The 13,515-nt window shown below is 45.0% G+C and overlaps 1 protein-coding gene across 5 annotated transcripts in view; it reads right to left on the bottom strand.

The window, feature by feature from the left end:
• The window catches only part of ANAPC1 (anaphase promoting complex subunit 1), a 117,843-nt gene that overhangs the window by 92,834 nt on the left and 11,494 nt on the right, over window positions 1-13,515 (bottom strand). For 4 of the 5 annotated variants that reach the window (XR_008320729.1, XM_053313539.1, XM_053313517.1 and 1 more), the window contains exons 7-10: window positions 11,925-11,998; window positions 10,460-10,608; window positions 5,629-5,849; window positions 104-313 (exon numbers count right to left, since the gene is read on the bottom strand). Coding sequence is in view for 4 of the 5 variants with exons in the window: in XM_053313539.1 (XP_053169514.1) it covers window positions 104-313; window positions 5,629-5,849; window positions 10,460-10,608; window positions 11,925-11,998 (654 nt within the window). In the remaining variant the exon portion in view is untranslated. The remainder of the gene's footprint in view (window positions 1-103; window positions 314-5,628; window positions 5,850-10,459; window positions 10,609-11,924; window positions 11,999-13,515) is intronic. The other variant, XM_053313525.1, reaches the window with a different exon arrangement.

Here is a 13,515-nt window from a genome sequence, read left to right as displayed (position 1 = left end):
AACTGGGACTTTCTGCCTGCAAAGCAGAAAGATAGTGAACTGCTATATAGTAAGTCAGGCCTCTAATAAGACCACTTCTCAAAGAAAAAAGATGCTTCCAAACCTCATATTAGTGAATGCCTCAGTCCACAGATGGTCTATGCAGAGCTCTGGAACAATCAGTTCAGTTTCTGGGGCGAGGAAGGAGTCTGTGGTAGCACTGCTTGGAGAATGGAAAGCACTGTGCCTCTTCGGAGACTGAGCATGACTGGAGAAGTTGAATCGCTGCACTCCTGAGGAAGAATGCACCCCTAAGGCAGGCGAGTGTGACCGGCTGCAAAGGAAGACAGAATTGTTCAGTAACAAGTTGCATGGCCAGAACACATCTTCACAAGCAGGCCAGGGTGCTCACTCATCAGAGTTTTGGAGGTAGTGTAGCCCAACGTCGTCGAGCATGACCTCTGAGCTGAAAACCCCGAATTCAAATCTCAGCTTTGCCATGAACCCAAGACAACTTACAACATTTCAAAACCATGAAAAGATTTGGGCAAAGTCCCCACCCAACACTCAAAGGGATCGGTTGCTGCCATGGCTGCTGTTTCTGCTATGTAACAGGGGGACAAATATACTAACCTGTAATCGGAGCAGAGAACTGGTTTTGTGGTTGTAAGCATGACTTTGTCCTCTTAGCTAAGCAAGATCTGCCCTGGTTGCATATGAATGGGAGACTTGGTTTTTTTAACTGCTGCTGTTTATTTATTTATTTACTTACTTATTACATTTATAAACCGCCCCATCCAGAGGCTCTGGGCGGTGTACAACTTTTAAAGACATAAACCCCACAATTAAAACAATGCTAAAAACAATATAAAAACAATTCAAAATGATTAAAACCATTTAAAACCAATTAAAATACTTGTAAAAAAACAACACCACTTTACAAGCCTTGGAAGGCCAGGCCAAATAAATAGATTTTTAGGACTCTCTTAAAGGCCGACCGTGAGCCTAAACTGCGGATATCTGCCGGGAGTGCATTCCATAGACCAGGAGCAGCTACAGAAAAGGGCCGGTTCCGAGTCGCCACCAGACGTACCAGTGGCAACCGGAGACAGACCTCTCCAGATAACCTCAACGAGCGATGGGGATCATACAGAAGAAGGTGCTCTCTCAGGTAACCCGGACCCAAGCCATTCAGAGCTTTAAAGGTAATAACCAGCACTTTGTATTTCGCCCAGAAACATATTGGCAGCCAGTGCAGCTGTTTTAAGGCAAGCATAATATGGTGTTTCCGGGTTACCCCAGAGACCAATCCAGCTGCCGCATTTTGAACTAACTGAAGTTTCCGAACTACGTACAAAGGCAGCCCCACGTAGAGCGCATTGCAGTAGTCAAGCCTGGAGGTTACGAGCTGATGCACCACTGTTTTGAAATCGTTCATTTCAAGGAACAGATGCAGCTGTTGAATCAGGCAAAGCTGACAGAAAGCGCTCCTGGCCATAGCCTCCACCTGAGATACCATGGTGAGGTCTGTGTTTTGTGTATTACTGTTTTATATAGGTTTTTAAACTTTTAAATAGAGATGATATTTTAATATTTATATTTAATATCTGTACTTTTGTATCTTAATTGTGCATTGTTTTGATTATACTGTAAACTGCTTTGAGATTATATTAATGAAAAGCAGTATAGAAACCGATCAATCAATCAATCAATATAATTTTTATACTAGGCGGTATATAAATTCTATTAAGAACAGGCACTAAGAACAAATGCAATAAGAGCAAAAGTTGAAAAATCAACCACAAACAGCAAGTGCCGCCTTTCTAAAGAAGCAGATGAAACAGTAGACCACCTAATCAGCTGTTGTAAAAAGATTGCACAGACTGACTACAAACAAAGCCATGACAAGGTAGCAGGGATGATACACTGGAACATCTGCAAAAAATACAAGCTACCTGTAGCCAAACATTGGTGGGACCCTAAAATTGAAAAAGTGGTCGAAAATGAAGATGTAAAAATATTATGGGACTTTCAGCTACAAACAGACAAACATCTGCCACACAATACACCAGATATAACTGTAGTCAAGAAGAAAGAAAAACAAGTTAAAATAATCGACATAGCAATACCAGGGGATAGCAGAATAGAAGAAAAAGAAATAGAAAAAATCACCAAATACAAAGATCTACAAATGGAAATTGAAAGGCTGTGGCAGAAAAAGACCAAAATAATCCCAGTGGTAATTGGCGCCCTGGGTGCAGTTCCAAAAGACCTTGAAGAGCACCTCAACACCATAGGGGCCACAGAAATCACCATCAGCCAATTACAAAAAGCAGCTTTACTGGGAACAGCCTATATTCTGCAACAATATCTATAACAACAGCAACAACACTGACAATAAAATTCAGCCATCCCAGGTCCTTGGGAAGGACTCGATAAAACAAACCAGTCAATAACACCTGTCTGACTGTGTAAACAAGAAATAATAATAATAATTCCCCTCAGGGGATAGAGCCGCTTTAGGAAGAGCATCTAGGTTCCAAGTTCCCCCCCCGGGCACCTCCAAGATAGGGCTGAGAGAGATTCCTGCCTTGGAGAAGCCGCTGCCAGTCTATATAGACAATACTGAGCTAAATGGACCAATGGTCTGACTCAGTATATGGCAGCTTCCTATGTTCCTAAACTCTCATTCTCTCTCTCCCCCTCTTCCTATATTGTATTTATGCAAGACCATGGTTTAATCCAGTGTTTCTCAACCACTGGTCCGTGGACCGGTGCCGGTCCGTGAGGAGTTGAATGCTGGTCTGTGCTGGTCCATGAGGAATTAATCTCCCCCACAAAACAATTTCGAGCCTGTGGAGGCCACTGCTGCTGGGAGCTCTCCGGAGCTCATATTGAGGCAGGCAGCCCTCGCTGCTGGGATAACATTCATTTCGAGAAAGCTTAATCAGTGTTATCCCAGCAGCAAGGGCTGCCTGCCTCGAAATGAGTTCTGGAGAGCTCCCAGTGGTGATGCCCTCCGCCACGGCTTGAAATTGGTTTTTGGGGGGGGGGTGCTTGGGGGTGGGGGCGACCCATTTACTAACTGCTGGTCCAGGAAACTGCGCACAAAGAATGCACTGGTCCATGATTCCAAAAACATTGAGAAACACTGGTTTAATCATCTGCCGCAATGTTAGGAACATAGGAAACTGCTTTATACCGAGTCAGTCCCTTAGTCTATCTTGCTCAGTATCATCTACACTGACTGGCAGCAGCTCTCCGAGGTTTCAGGCAGGAGTTTTTCCCAGCCCTACCTGGAGATAATGGCTGGGACTAAAACTGGGACTTTCTGCCTGCAAAGCAGAGGCTCTACCACTGAGCTACGGCCCCTCAGATTCACACAACCCACCCCCTCCCCTTCCTGCTTGAGAGGAAGACGTTATACAACCTGCTTGTTTGCAACAGGCCAGGATATTGCAAACTCTGTTTAGAACAAGCCTGGTATTGCTGGGTTAGGGCATGGCAGCAAATCTCAGTTTGTTCTGAACCAGGACCAGAAGCCTAAAACTTCCTCCACTCTGGCGGCACAAACCTAAGGCAGTGAATGTCACACCGAACCATGATTGAACATAGCTCTGCGTAACATCCAAACCAGGCCTATCTCTCCTAGGCCAGAATCTAAACTCACACATAAGCTTTTGAACATGCACTGAAATTTCCCCAATCCCCCTTTCCATCACAGTGTCTCACTCCCCAGAAAAATTCAGTTTGGAATATCAGGGGACCCCAAAGCACAATAGCATCCAACACAGTGCTAGGAAATTTGAAAACTCCTTATTTAGCAGAAAAACCCAGTTTGGTGAGAACAGAGCTCAGAGAGGAGATCTGGAGACCACTGCTTAAGATTTAAAACAAGTCAAGGTTTATTTTTAGAAGTCACAAAGTTGATAGAAAGCTTGCACCCTATACTTGCTATCTCATGGTGGAAGGAAGAAGAAGGGACAGAGAGAACAAAGAAGAAGAGAGTGTCCTAAGAGTATCAGTCTACCAATCACAGAAGAGTTAGAGCAGAGACAGAAAAAAGAACGAACAAGGAGACAGTCCTCTACCTCTACACCTAATGCCCCTAATAGTCAGCAGGAGTCACTGGTGATAAAAGTCGATGCCTAGGGATTCCAGGGCTTATGGCCAGAATGGACTATTGGCACAGCCCCTGTGCATCTATGGAAGTGCTTGAGGCCAACACCTGGAGTTCTGTTTAAATATTATAATTACGTATATTATTATTTATAATAATATAAATATTATAATTGTATATAATTAAAACCAGTGTTGTCTCTAATTTTTTTCATCTCTGTGCGGAATGAGTTTTGTTCTGGGTGGGAGTATCAAGGCAGTGTGTCCACACCTAAATTCAGAGTGGGGCCTTCCTGATTCAACCTGAGCAGGATCTAAAATTAACTGAGCGGACATAAAAAACTTGTGAGTGCAGGCACGTGTGCACACCTTAGAGGGAGCACTGCTTAAAACTATGCTTGCTCACATTCATCCCTTGCATCCCTCGCCTCTCCCTCTCCTCAGATAAAATTTAGACTAAGTTCATTGAGTGCAGGGATCTGTCTCTCTTATGCCATGTACGTTGATGGCACTGTAACGACAAAGGCCCACATGATGTCCAATGGAATGACAGTGTTGACAGAATGACAGGAATTAGTCAGCACTGCTGCACATTCTGCAGGCAGCCCTGGTGGTGCTACGCAAAAGGATTGCTGTGCAACACTTAAAACAGTGCGCCCACAGTGGCACAGCACTACTTTAACTGGAAACTGTATGCGGGCTGCTTTTAGTAGCTGTGCAACTGCCCTCCTGTGCAACATCACTGGGGCTGCCTGCAAGGTGCAGAGCAGAGCTAGTTGACCAGAAATGCCACCATTGCACATCCTATGGGCCACTAAGAATAATGAGGGACAATTTTCTCTTACAACCATCAGTTACAACAATTAGTTTACCCCTGCTAATTGAGCAAAGAGGCACTTTTAAAAGTGGTGATTCTCTAAGATTTAGATGGGGGAGAGCAACTAGCCTTATCCAGCCCCAACACAGCATCCCTCCTGTGGCTGTTGCTAATGTCTGCCATATGGTTTGCTTTTTTTAGATTGTGAGCCCTTTTGAGACAGGGACACATCTTATTTTTTTATTTCTTATTTTTCTATGTAAACAGCTTTGAGAATTTTGTTGAAGAGCGGTATATAAATATCAGTAGTCGTAGTTTATTTCTCCAACAATCAGAGAAAAAGGCAGAGATAAGGGCTCTCAGGGGCCATGAATCACTGGAGCAAGGACTAACATTGTAAACCATGCAGAGACGAAGGTTTTGGGCAGTGTAGAAATATGTTAAATAAATAAACAAAACATGGAATCTGGAAACCCACTGTGCAAGGGGCTTTTGTACACTGCAGTTTTGATCACGAAAGAGAACATACGGACAATGTGAGCATGAAAAAGAACATACGGACATCCCAGTTCTCTGCATCACAGCGGATCCCCACATAATTCTCATATAAAACCGCCCTGGGATTATTTTAATGAAAGGTGGTATACAAATTTAACATAATAAATATAAATAAAATATATCAACAACTGAAACGAGACAAACTCATCCCCTACCTCAAAGCTGCCATGTTGGATATGGAAGGTGAGCGGGAGTGGATGCTGGGGGATGACGCTGACCTGCTCTGGCTATGTATAGAGGAATAATTCTGGAAAGGAGAAGCCACAGGAGAGTCACCCTTGGACAGACTCCTGAGATGGACGGTGAAGGAGCTGCTGGTGGCTGCATGTTGAGGGGTCCCCACCTGCTCGGAGAACTTTAAAACAGCGCTCTGCTCCTGAAAGAAAAGTGTTTTCTTTTTAAAGAGCATTGGTTACTCATTGTGAAGGCTTCTTCTTGCTGCTGGATTTGAGGACATCCCACGTGGGTTATCCCACATGAAATGGGTGGGTTATAGCCTACTGGAGCACAACCTACTGTGCTCCAGTAGGCAGGGCTATGTAAATTAGGAAACGCTTTAATAGCCTGGGAAGAGAAATCTCACATAGTTCGTAATAGCCAAGTCCAAGGTACAGAGAAAAGAGTGATAAGAAAAGAGTAACACACGCCAGTAAACGCGGATGCCCCAACAGATGAGTCAAGATGTCCTCATATCCAGCAGCAAGAAGAAGCCTTCACAATGAATACAATGCTCCTTTCTCTGCTGCTGGATGAGAACATCTCACATGGGACAAGCCACAGCTAACCCTGGGTAGGAATGTCTGCATCTACTGGGGTGGGAAAACCCTGTTGAAGAACCCGTCTGCCAAAGGCTGCTGGTCGAGAGTGATGCAAGTCGAGTTTGCAATGCTGTGTGAATGTGAACGGCGATGTCCAGGTGGCTGCTTTGCAGATTACTGAAATTGATGTGTTAGCACAGAAGGCAGCTGACGTTGCAACTGGTATCGCAGAATGTGCTGTGATGTTAAGAGACGGCCATAAGTTCTGTACTTCATAGGCTGGCTCAATACATGCCTTAATCCATCTGGTGATGGTAGAGGAGGAAATTTTCTGACCCACAGAAGGGAGAAGAGAAACAAATAAGGTGTCCATGGATCGGAAGGAAGATGTGTGGGAAAGGTACACCTTCAGACAGTAGTGCACATTGAGTTTGTGGCAAACTCAGACAAAAAAAAGCAGAAATTGGGATTAGTGGACAATGTTCACAATTCTGAAACACAACTGGCCAATGTGATGGCCAACAGAAGGACTAGTTTAAAGGAGAGTAGGCGGAGCGGTATAGATCTGAGGGAATCGATTGGCAGCTTGTGCAGCATGCATAGAACTTTCTGTAAATCCCAAGATGGAAACCTGTGTATAGTTGGTGGTGAAAGTAATGAGGCGCCCCTGAGGAAGCATCTAAAGTGAGGATGAGAATGCAGACCTTGAGTGGAAGAAGTGGATAAGAGATTTGCCAGTGAGGCAGCTTGCCATTTGAGTGTGTTGGCTTTGAGTCCCTTATTAAGGTCATCTTGAACCTGGAGTGGTCCAGGAAGGTCTTGCCACAAGAGAGACGAGATGGTTGGATCCACCAGAGAAAGAACAACCTAGGCTGCAGGTTTGACTCTAGTGGGTTGCCAACAAGCTATGCCATTCTGATACAGCAGGAGAAAGCACTGGAGAGTGCATAAGTAGATGCGGGCCCAGGGCACTGCTTCCAGAGACGCCACAATCAGACCCAGAAGTCTGACCAGTGTGGGGATCGGTACTGTGGAGGCTGCAGTTACTTGGTGGATCAACCAGAGAATATCTGGATGTGGTCTGGGAGGAGAATAAACAGGTCTTGAGAGGTGTCTATTATTACTCCCAAGTGGTGAATCTGACTGGAGGAAAGGAGGTGACTCTTGGCTTGGTTGCCCAGGAATCCGTGTTCTGAGAGTGTCTGAAGAGTGTTGCTCACATCTGAACATGAGATTGAGAGGGAGAGAGACCGGATCAGGAGATCATCTAAATCAGGAATTACCTGAATTCCCTTCAGCCGAAAATGAGCTATGAGAGGGGCCAGAATCGTTGTGAAGATCCTGGGTGCTGAGGAGAGGTCGAACGGTAGGGCCCTGTACTGGTAACGAAGGGCCACATATTTAAAGTGGAGGAGGTAGTGGCTCACCAGGTGAATCAGAACGTGTAAGTATGCCTTTGACAGGTCTGCAGAGGCCATAAAGTCAGACAGTGAGGCCGGTGGTGGAGGTGCTGCTGGAGGAGGCAAGTCTGCTTGGCGCAGCCGCTTGTGAAGCCAAGTGGTGGGTGAAGCGAGGCCTTGTACGTCCACCAGAGTGTTTAGAGGCCGTGGTGGAGGCAAGGAGAGGCCCGAAGTCATTCCAGCGTCTGTGGGGACTGGTAGCCGGTTGTGACTGGTCCCAGTCTGATGACCCAATGGGCCTGAAGAGCCTTCCAGTGAATCTGCGCCTCAGTAAGGTAAGGAATTCTCATCAAGTAAGATTCTCAGTAAGGAATCCGCGCCTCAGCAAGTACCTAATGGTTGTCAGAATGCTAGAATCTGTAGGGAGCGTTGAGACCACTTGTTGGGAAGGTCTCCGTGAAGGAGGAAAGGTGGAGATCTTGTCCCCTTTGAGGAGGCAGACGTTCCTAATTCTGCCTGGCATCTGGGCTATGGAGGGCCGAGAAACAGAAGGCAGAAACAAGTTGTTCTAGTAAGAACTAATCAGCCTACTTCCCTTTCACTGTCTCTACAACTGGACTAAATTTGGTTCAAATCAAGGTCCACAAGTTAGATCTCTTGCACCTCAAATGTTAATGTGTCCACCATCTTGGATCGGGGTGGATGACATCATCACAAACTACATCACTGGGGCGTCCCTATGTGTCCATACAGCTGTAGCAAATTTGGTTCAAATCAGTTAGGCAGGTCACAAGCTAGCCCACTTGCACCTCAAAAGTTTGCACGTCTGCCATCTTGAATCAGAGTGGATGACATTATCACAAACTATGCCATTGGGGTGTCCCTGTGTATCACTCATTGTAACTGTACCCAATTTGGTTCAAATGGGTTAGGCAGTCCACAAATTAGCCCGCTTGTGCCTCAGATGTTCATGAGGCCACCATTTTGAACTGGAGTGGATGACATCATCACACATCATGCCATTAGGGCATCTCTATGTGTCCCTACAACTGTAGCAAATTTGGTTCAAATTGGTGAAGCGGTTCACAAGTTTGCCCACTTGCACCTCAAAGGTTTACGCGCCCGCCATCTTGAATCGGTGTAGATGACATCATTACAAACTACGCCACTGAGGTGTCCCTATGTGTCCCTAAACTGTACCCGATTTGGTTCATATTGGTCCAGGCATTGTGAAGTTGATTGGGGGGGACACGCACACACAGACACACGGACACACAGAACGCTGGTTGATCTCATAAGCCTACTGGAAAGTTGGCTAAAAATAGGGGGTGCGTGGGTTGCTTTGGTGTTTTTTAAAGAATAAAACGAGGGACAAGAAAGAGGGACAAAGAAGAAAGATGGATAAAGAGCAGGCTAAGAAACAGAAGATAGATAGAGAAGGCTCTAGCCCTTAGTAGCTAGAATGGCAGAAAGGCCATCTCTGGAGCAGGATGCAGGACTAGAAGAACTGGGTGGGGTTATCCTTCCCAGGCTATTAAAGTGTTTCCTAATTTACACAGTCCTGCCTACTGGAGCAAGTGGGAAGGATAACCCACATGAGATGTCCTCATCCAGCAGCAGAGAAAAGCAATAAACGAGTGTATGTGCTTCAAAACAGCATGCATTCCACATAGTTTTTATACAGTTACAATGTCTTATTAAGAAGCAGATCTAAATGCAAATCATAGCCTCTGTGACTCCTGCTTTCAAGCGTCTCCTTAAGGCAGTGGTCTTCCTTTGGGGACAGGGACCCATGACAGCATCCTGAGGTGGGCTGCACCTGTGGCATCACCCCCCAGATATTTTGTGGATGGTTTCTTCATGCGTCACACTGAACCTGAAGTTCAGCAGAGCGGCAGGAAACCTGGGAACGAATGCGAGCCCAACTCCCAGTGTTGGGAAGCATATGCGGACATTGAGTTGTCATCTGAACCCACCAATGTCAGTGTATTCTACCCTACTTGCAATCTAGAACCCAACTTCTGTAACTAAGTTCTGAAGCGAGGGACAGATGTCCGGGTCTGATGCCTTATACCAACTCAGACCACTGGTCCACCTTGCTCAGTTTTGTCTAAACAGACTGGCAGCAGCTCTCCAAGATTTCAGGCTTGAGTCTTCCCCATCCCTTCCTGGAGATGCCAGGGGCTGGACCTGGGACCTTCTGCATGCAAAGCAGATGCTTTACCAAATCAGCCTGTGGGCAGTTGCTCAGCGCTACTTCCATAATTGAAATAAGGACTGATATAAATATTTGTGCAAGAGCGCTCTTGTGCAACATTGTCGAGACTGCCCTTATGTGCCTGCAACCCCAACAGGTCCCTAACGCCAATGGAAACAGCACTGAATATCAGCCATTATATCCACACAGCATGTGAAACTGTGAACCAGACCAGGGAGGAGAACTGTTCTTGTGGTAGCAAGCATGAATTGTCTCCTTTACTAAGCAGGACCAGCTTTGGTTTGCATTTGAATGGGAGACTACATGGGAACACTGTAAAATATTCCTCTTAGGGGATGGGGCCGCTCAGGGAAGAGCACCTGCATGCTTGCATGCAGAAGATTCCAAGTTCCCTCCCTGGCATTTCCAAGATGGGCTGAGAGAGACTCCTGCCTGTAACCTTGGAGAAGATGCTGCCAGTCTGTGCAGCCAATACTGAGCTAGAGCAACCAATGGTCTGACTCAATATAAGGCAGCTTCCTATGTTTCTATGACCATGCAAGTGATCAATGCACCTCCTCATTTTTAGCATTCCCATTTTCTGAGTCTCTGCTTGCTCTGGGTTTCTTACCTCTGGTTTCACTATACGTAGCGTCCAGATGGTGTGCAAACTCTGAGTGGCATCGTAAGTCATTATGATGGAAGGATCAGCATTGAGAAAGACAATTCTCATAGAGTAGTCAGCAACATACTGTACTCTGGCAGAGCCAAACAAACCTGCTAAGTAGAGGAACGAGCTGGTTAACACACCAAGAAACACGGTTGGTTGGTTTTTAAATCACAGACATTTACAATTCCTACAGCTGCCATGATTCTCAAACTATAATATGCCCACATTTATTATATGCAGTGCTGGCTTTTAAAAGAAAATGGAGGAAAATCATTATTTCCATTTGTTATAAGCACCACCAAGTCTGGACTTGTTTCTCTTCCCCCTTTCTTTGCCCCTGAGTTGCCTGGGCACAGAAGCGGAACTATCATTGGGTGACTGTGAACAGGGCTGCCCAGTGGATTGGGGCTGGCGCTGCTGGCCTCCCTCCCTCCCGAGTGCTGACAAAGAGCTGGCACATATGGGGCCAGAGCCAGGGGAGCCAGGGGAGCCAGACACCCACCCGCCACCAACTTACCCTCTGCCCACTTGCCTCTTGCTCACACTGTCCTCCTGCACAGGATAATGATGTCACCCTCGCATCAGGTGATATCGCCCACTGTCACCACCATGAGGGTGAGCGACACACAGGATAAATAATGTGGTCTAGATAATAACTCCTATATAGTTGTATCCCCAAACACCTACAAAGGTGTATCCCCAAAGCTACAGTGGTTTACTTTTAAGTTTAGAAGCCACTGGTCTAGTTCAAGATTTAAGTAAATTTAAGACAAGTCTGACACATTTCAGAGAGTGTGAAACCTATTTCTAATAAACGATGACAAATAAATACGGAAGGTCAATTGCAAAAAAACCTCTCCTTGTATTTCCAAGTGAAAGTCGCTCAAGCTGATTAGTTCAGAGTAGATAGCATGAACTGCTTATGTTTAATCAGAACCGTATGAATATTCTCCTGTAATTTGCATAAGATTAGCAGTAGCATTTTTTCATATATTGCTAAAATGCACATTATATTTTCACACTTTTAAAAAATCCTAAGTGTAAGAAGATTAAACCAGTATTTATTAGGGATGTGCACGGAACTGGTTCCGTGCACTCCCAGGAGGTGAGGGGTGGTTGCTTTAAGGCATGTGGAGGGTGTCCTTACCTCTGTGCAGATCCCTAGTATTTATTACAAATTACATTCATATTGTTTTTATTTGTATTTTCTATCTCCCCTCTGGCATCCAGAAGCAACTGATCCATATAATCAGACTGAATACTCAATCAAATCTTAAGTCTGGGAAGTCATCTATTAATCAACTGGTGCTCCGAATTCCATATTTCTAAATTCGACCAAAGCAAGGACCACCCGTTTGAGAAGCATATCTGAATCCTGGTTGACCAAATGATTTTTCCTTGCACAATTACATGTTACATAATTTACCTCCAGACTTACAAACCATTGGTGTTATTTCGTCTAATGGGTGCAGCATGCTGAACATGGTGGGCAAAGGTTCTCTGAAAATAAAATACATAAAAACACATTAAGCACTGCAATTCAGTGCAGAGGAAAACAACTTTGACTACAATCCTATGCAAACTTACCTGTGAGTAAGTCCCACTGAAAACATAGGCATTTACTTCTGAGTAAATATGCATAGGATTGTGCTGTTAGCCAATATTGATGGCCACATCCCAAATATATCACAAGCTGAAATAAGACAGTATGCATATAATTAGTAGCTACCAAATAGTATGGTCTGAAGAGAAACCAAAGTAGCTGATGGACATAGTGCACTTATTCTACAGTGTTCTTATTCTGGAATTGCTACCCAATAGTGCAAGGATCTAGCCACCTAATGGCGCAGTGGGAAAATGACTTGCCTAGCGAGCAAGAGGTTGCTGGTTCAAATCACGGCTGGTATGTTTCCCAGAATATGGGAAACACCTATATCTGGCAGCAGCGATATAGGAAGATGTTGAAAGGCATCATCTCATACTGCTCAGGAGGCGGCAATGGTAAACCCATCCTGTATTCTACCAAAGGAAACCACATGGCTCTGTGGTCGCCAGGAGTCAACACTGACTCAAGGGCTCAACTTTATCTTTAGCGCAAGGATTATTAATCCTGAGTCCCCGGATGTTGCTGGACTCTACCAAAGGGGTTCTCAACTCCCTTTGCCTGGTCTCGTGGAAGCAAGCATGACTTGTACCCTTAGCTAAGCAGGGTCCACTCTGGTTGCATATGAAAGGGCGACTAGAAGTGTGAGCACTTCAAGATGTTCCCCTCAGGGGATGGAGCTGCTCTGGGAAGAGCAGAAGGCTTCAAGTTCCCTCCCTGGCTTCTCCAAGATAGGATAAGATTTATTTATTTATTTATTTTATAGGACAAGATTTTTTTATTGAACCAACAAACTACCAAAGCATACAGTACAAGAGAGATTCCTGCCTGCAACCTTGGAGAAGCCGCTGCCAGCCTGTGAATACAGTACTGAGCTAGATAAATGGTCTGACTCAGTATATGGCAGCTTCCTATGTTCCTATATGGGGCTAGAGATTATGAGAGTTGTAATTCAATAGTTTCTGGGGACCCTAGGTTGGGAACCTCAGCACAGTTATAGCAGTCTTGGTTCAGACTGTGAAGGCTGTAAATTGTAAATATCTATAAACATAAGAAGCTGACTCATACAGAGCCAGATCACTGGTCCATCTAGCCCAATACTGTCTATTCTGACAGGCAGTGGCTCTCCAGGACCTCAGGCAAAGATCCTTCCAGTTCTGCAACAAGAGGGTCCTCTTTGGTTTGCAAGCAGTGAGGACTAATCTTGGGGTGTTTGATACCAGCTATGGCTACCTCCTTGGCATTGCACTATGGATCTCTATATTTATTATGAGATTAATCTAGATATTGCAAGACCTGAGAAGGATTTTAAAAAATGGGTCACAGCTCACGTTTCAGAATCATCCAAGCCTAACTGTTCCTAGAGAAGATTGGTGCAGCACGTGTTTGTTTTATTTATCTATTTATTTGATTT

The sequence above is a fragment of the Hemicordylus capensis genome, chromosome 1, assembly GCF_027244095.1.
Source record: "Hemicordylus capensis ecotype Gifberg chromosome 1, rHemCap1.1.pri, whole genome shotgun sequence".
Lineage (NCBI taxonomy): Eukaryota > Metazoa > Chordata > Lepidosauria > Squamata > Cordylidae > Hemicordylus > Hemicordylus capensis.
Note: the sequence above shows the minus strand (reverse complement) of the source record. Positions and strands in the feature narration are given on the sequence as shown.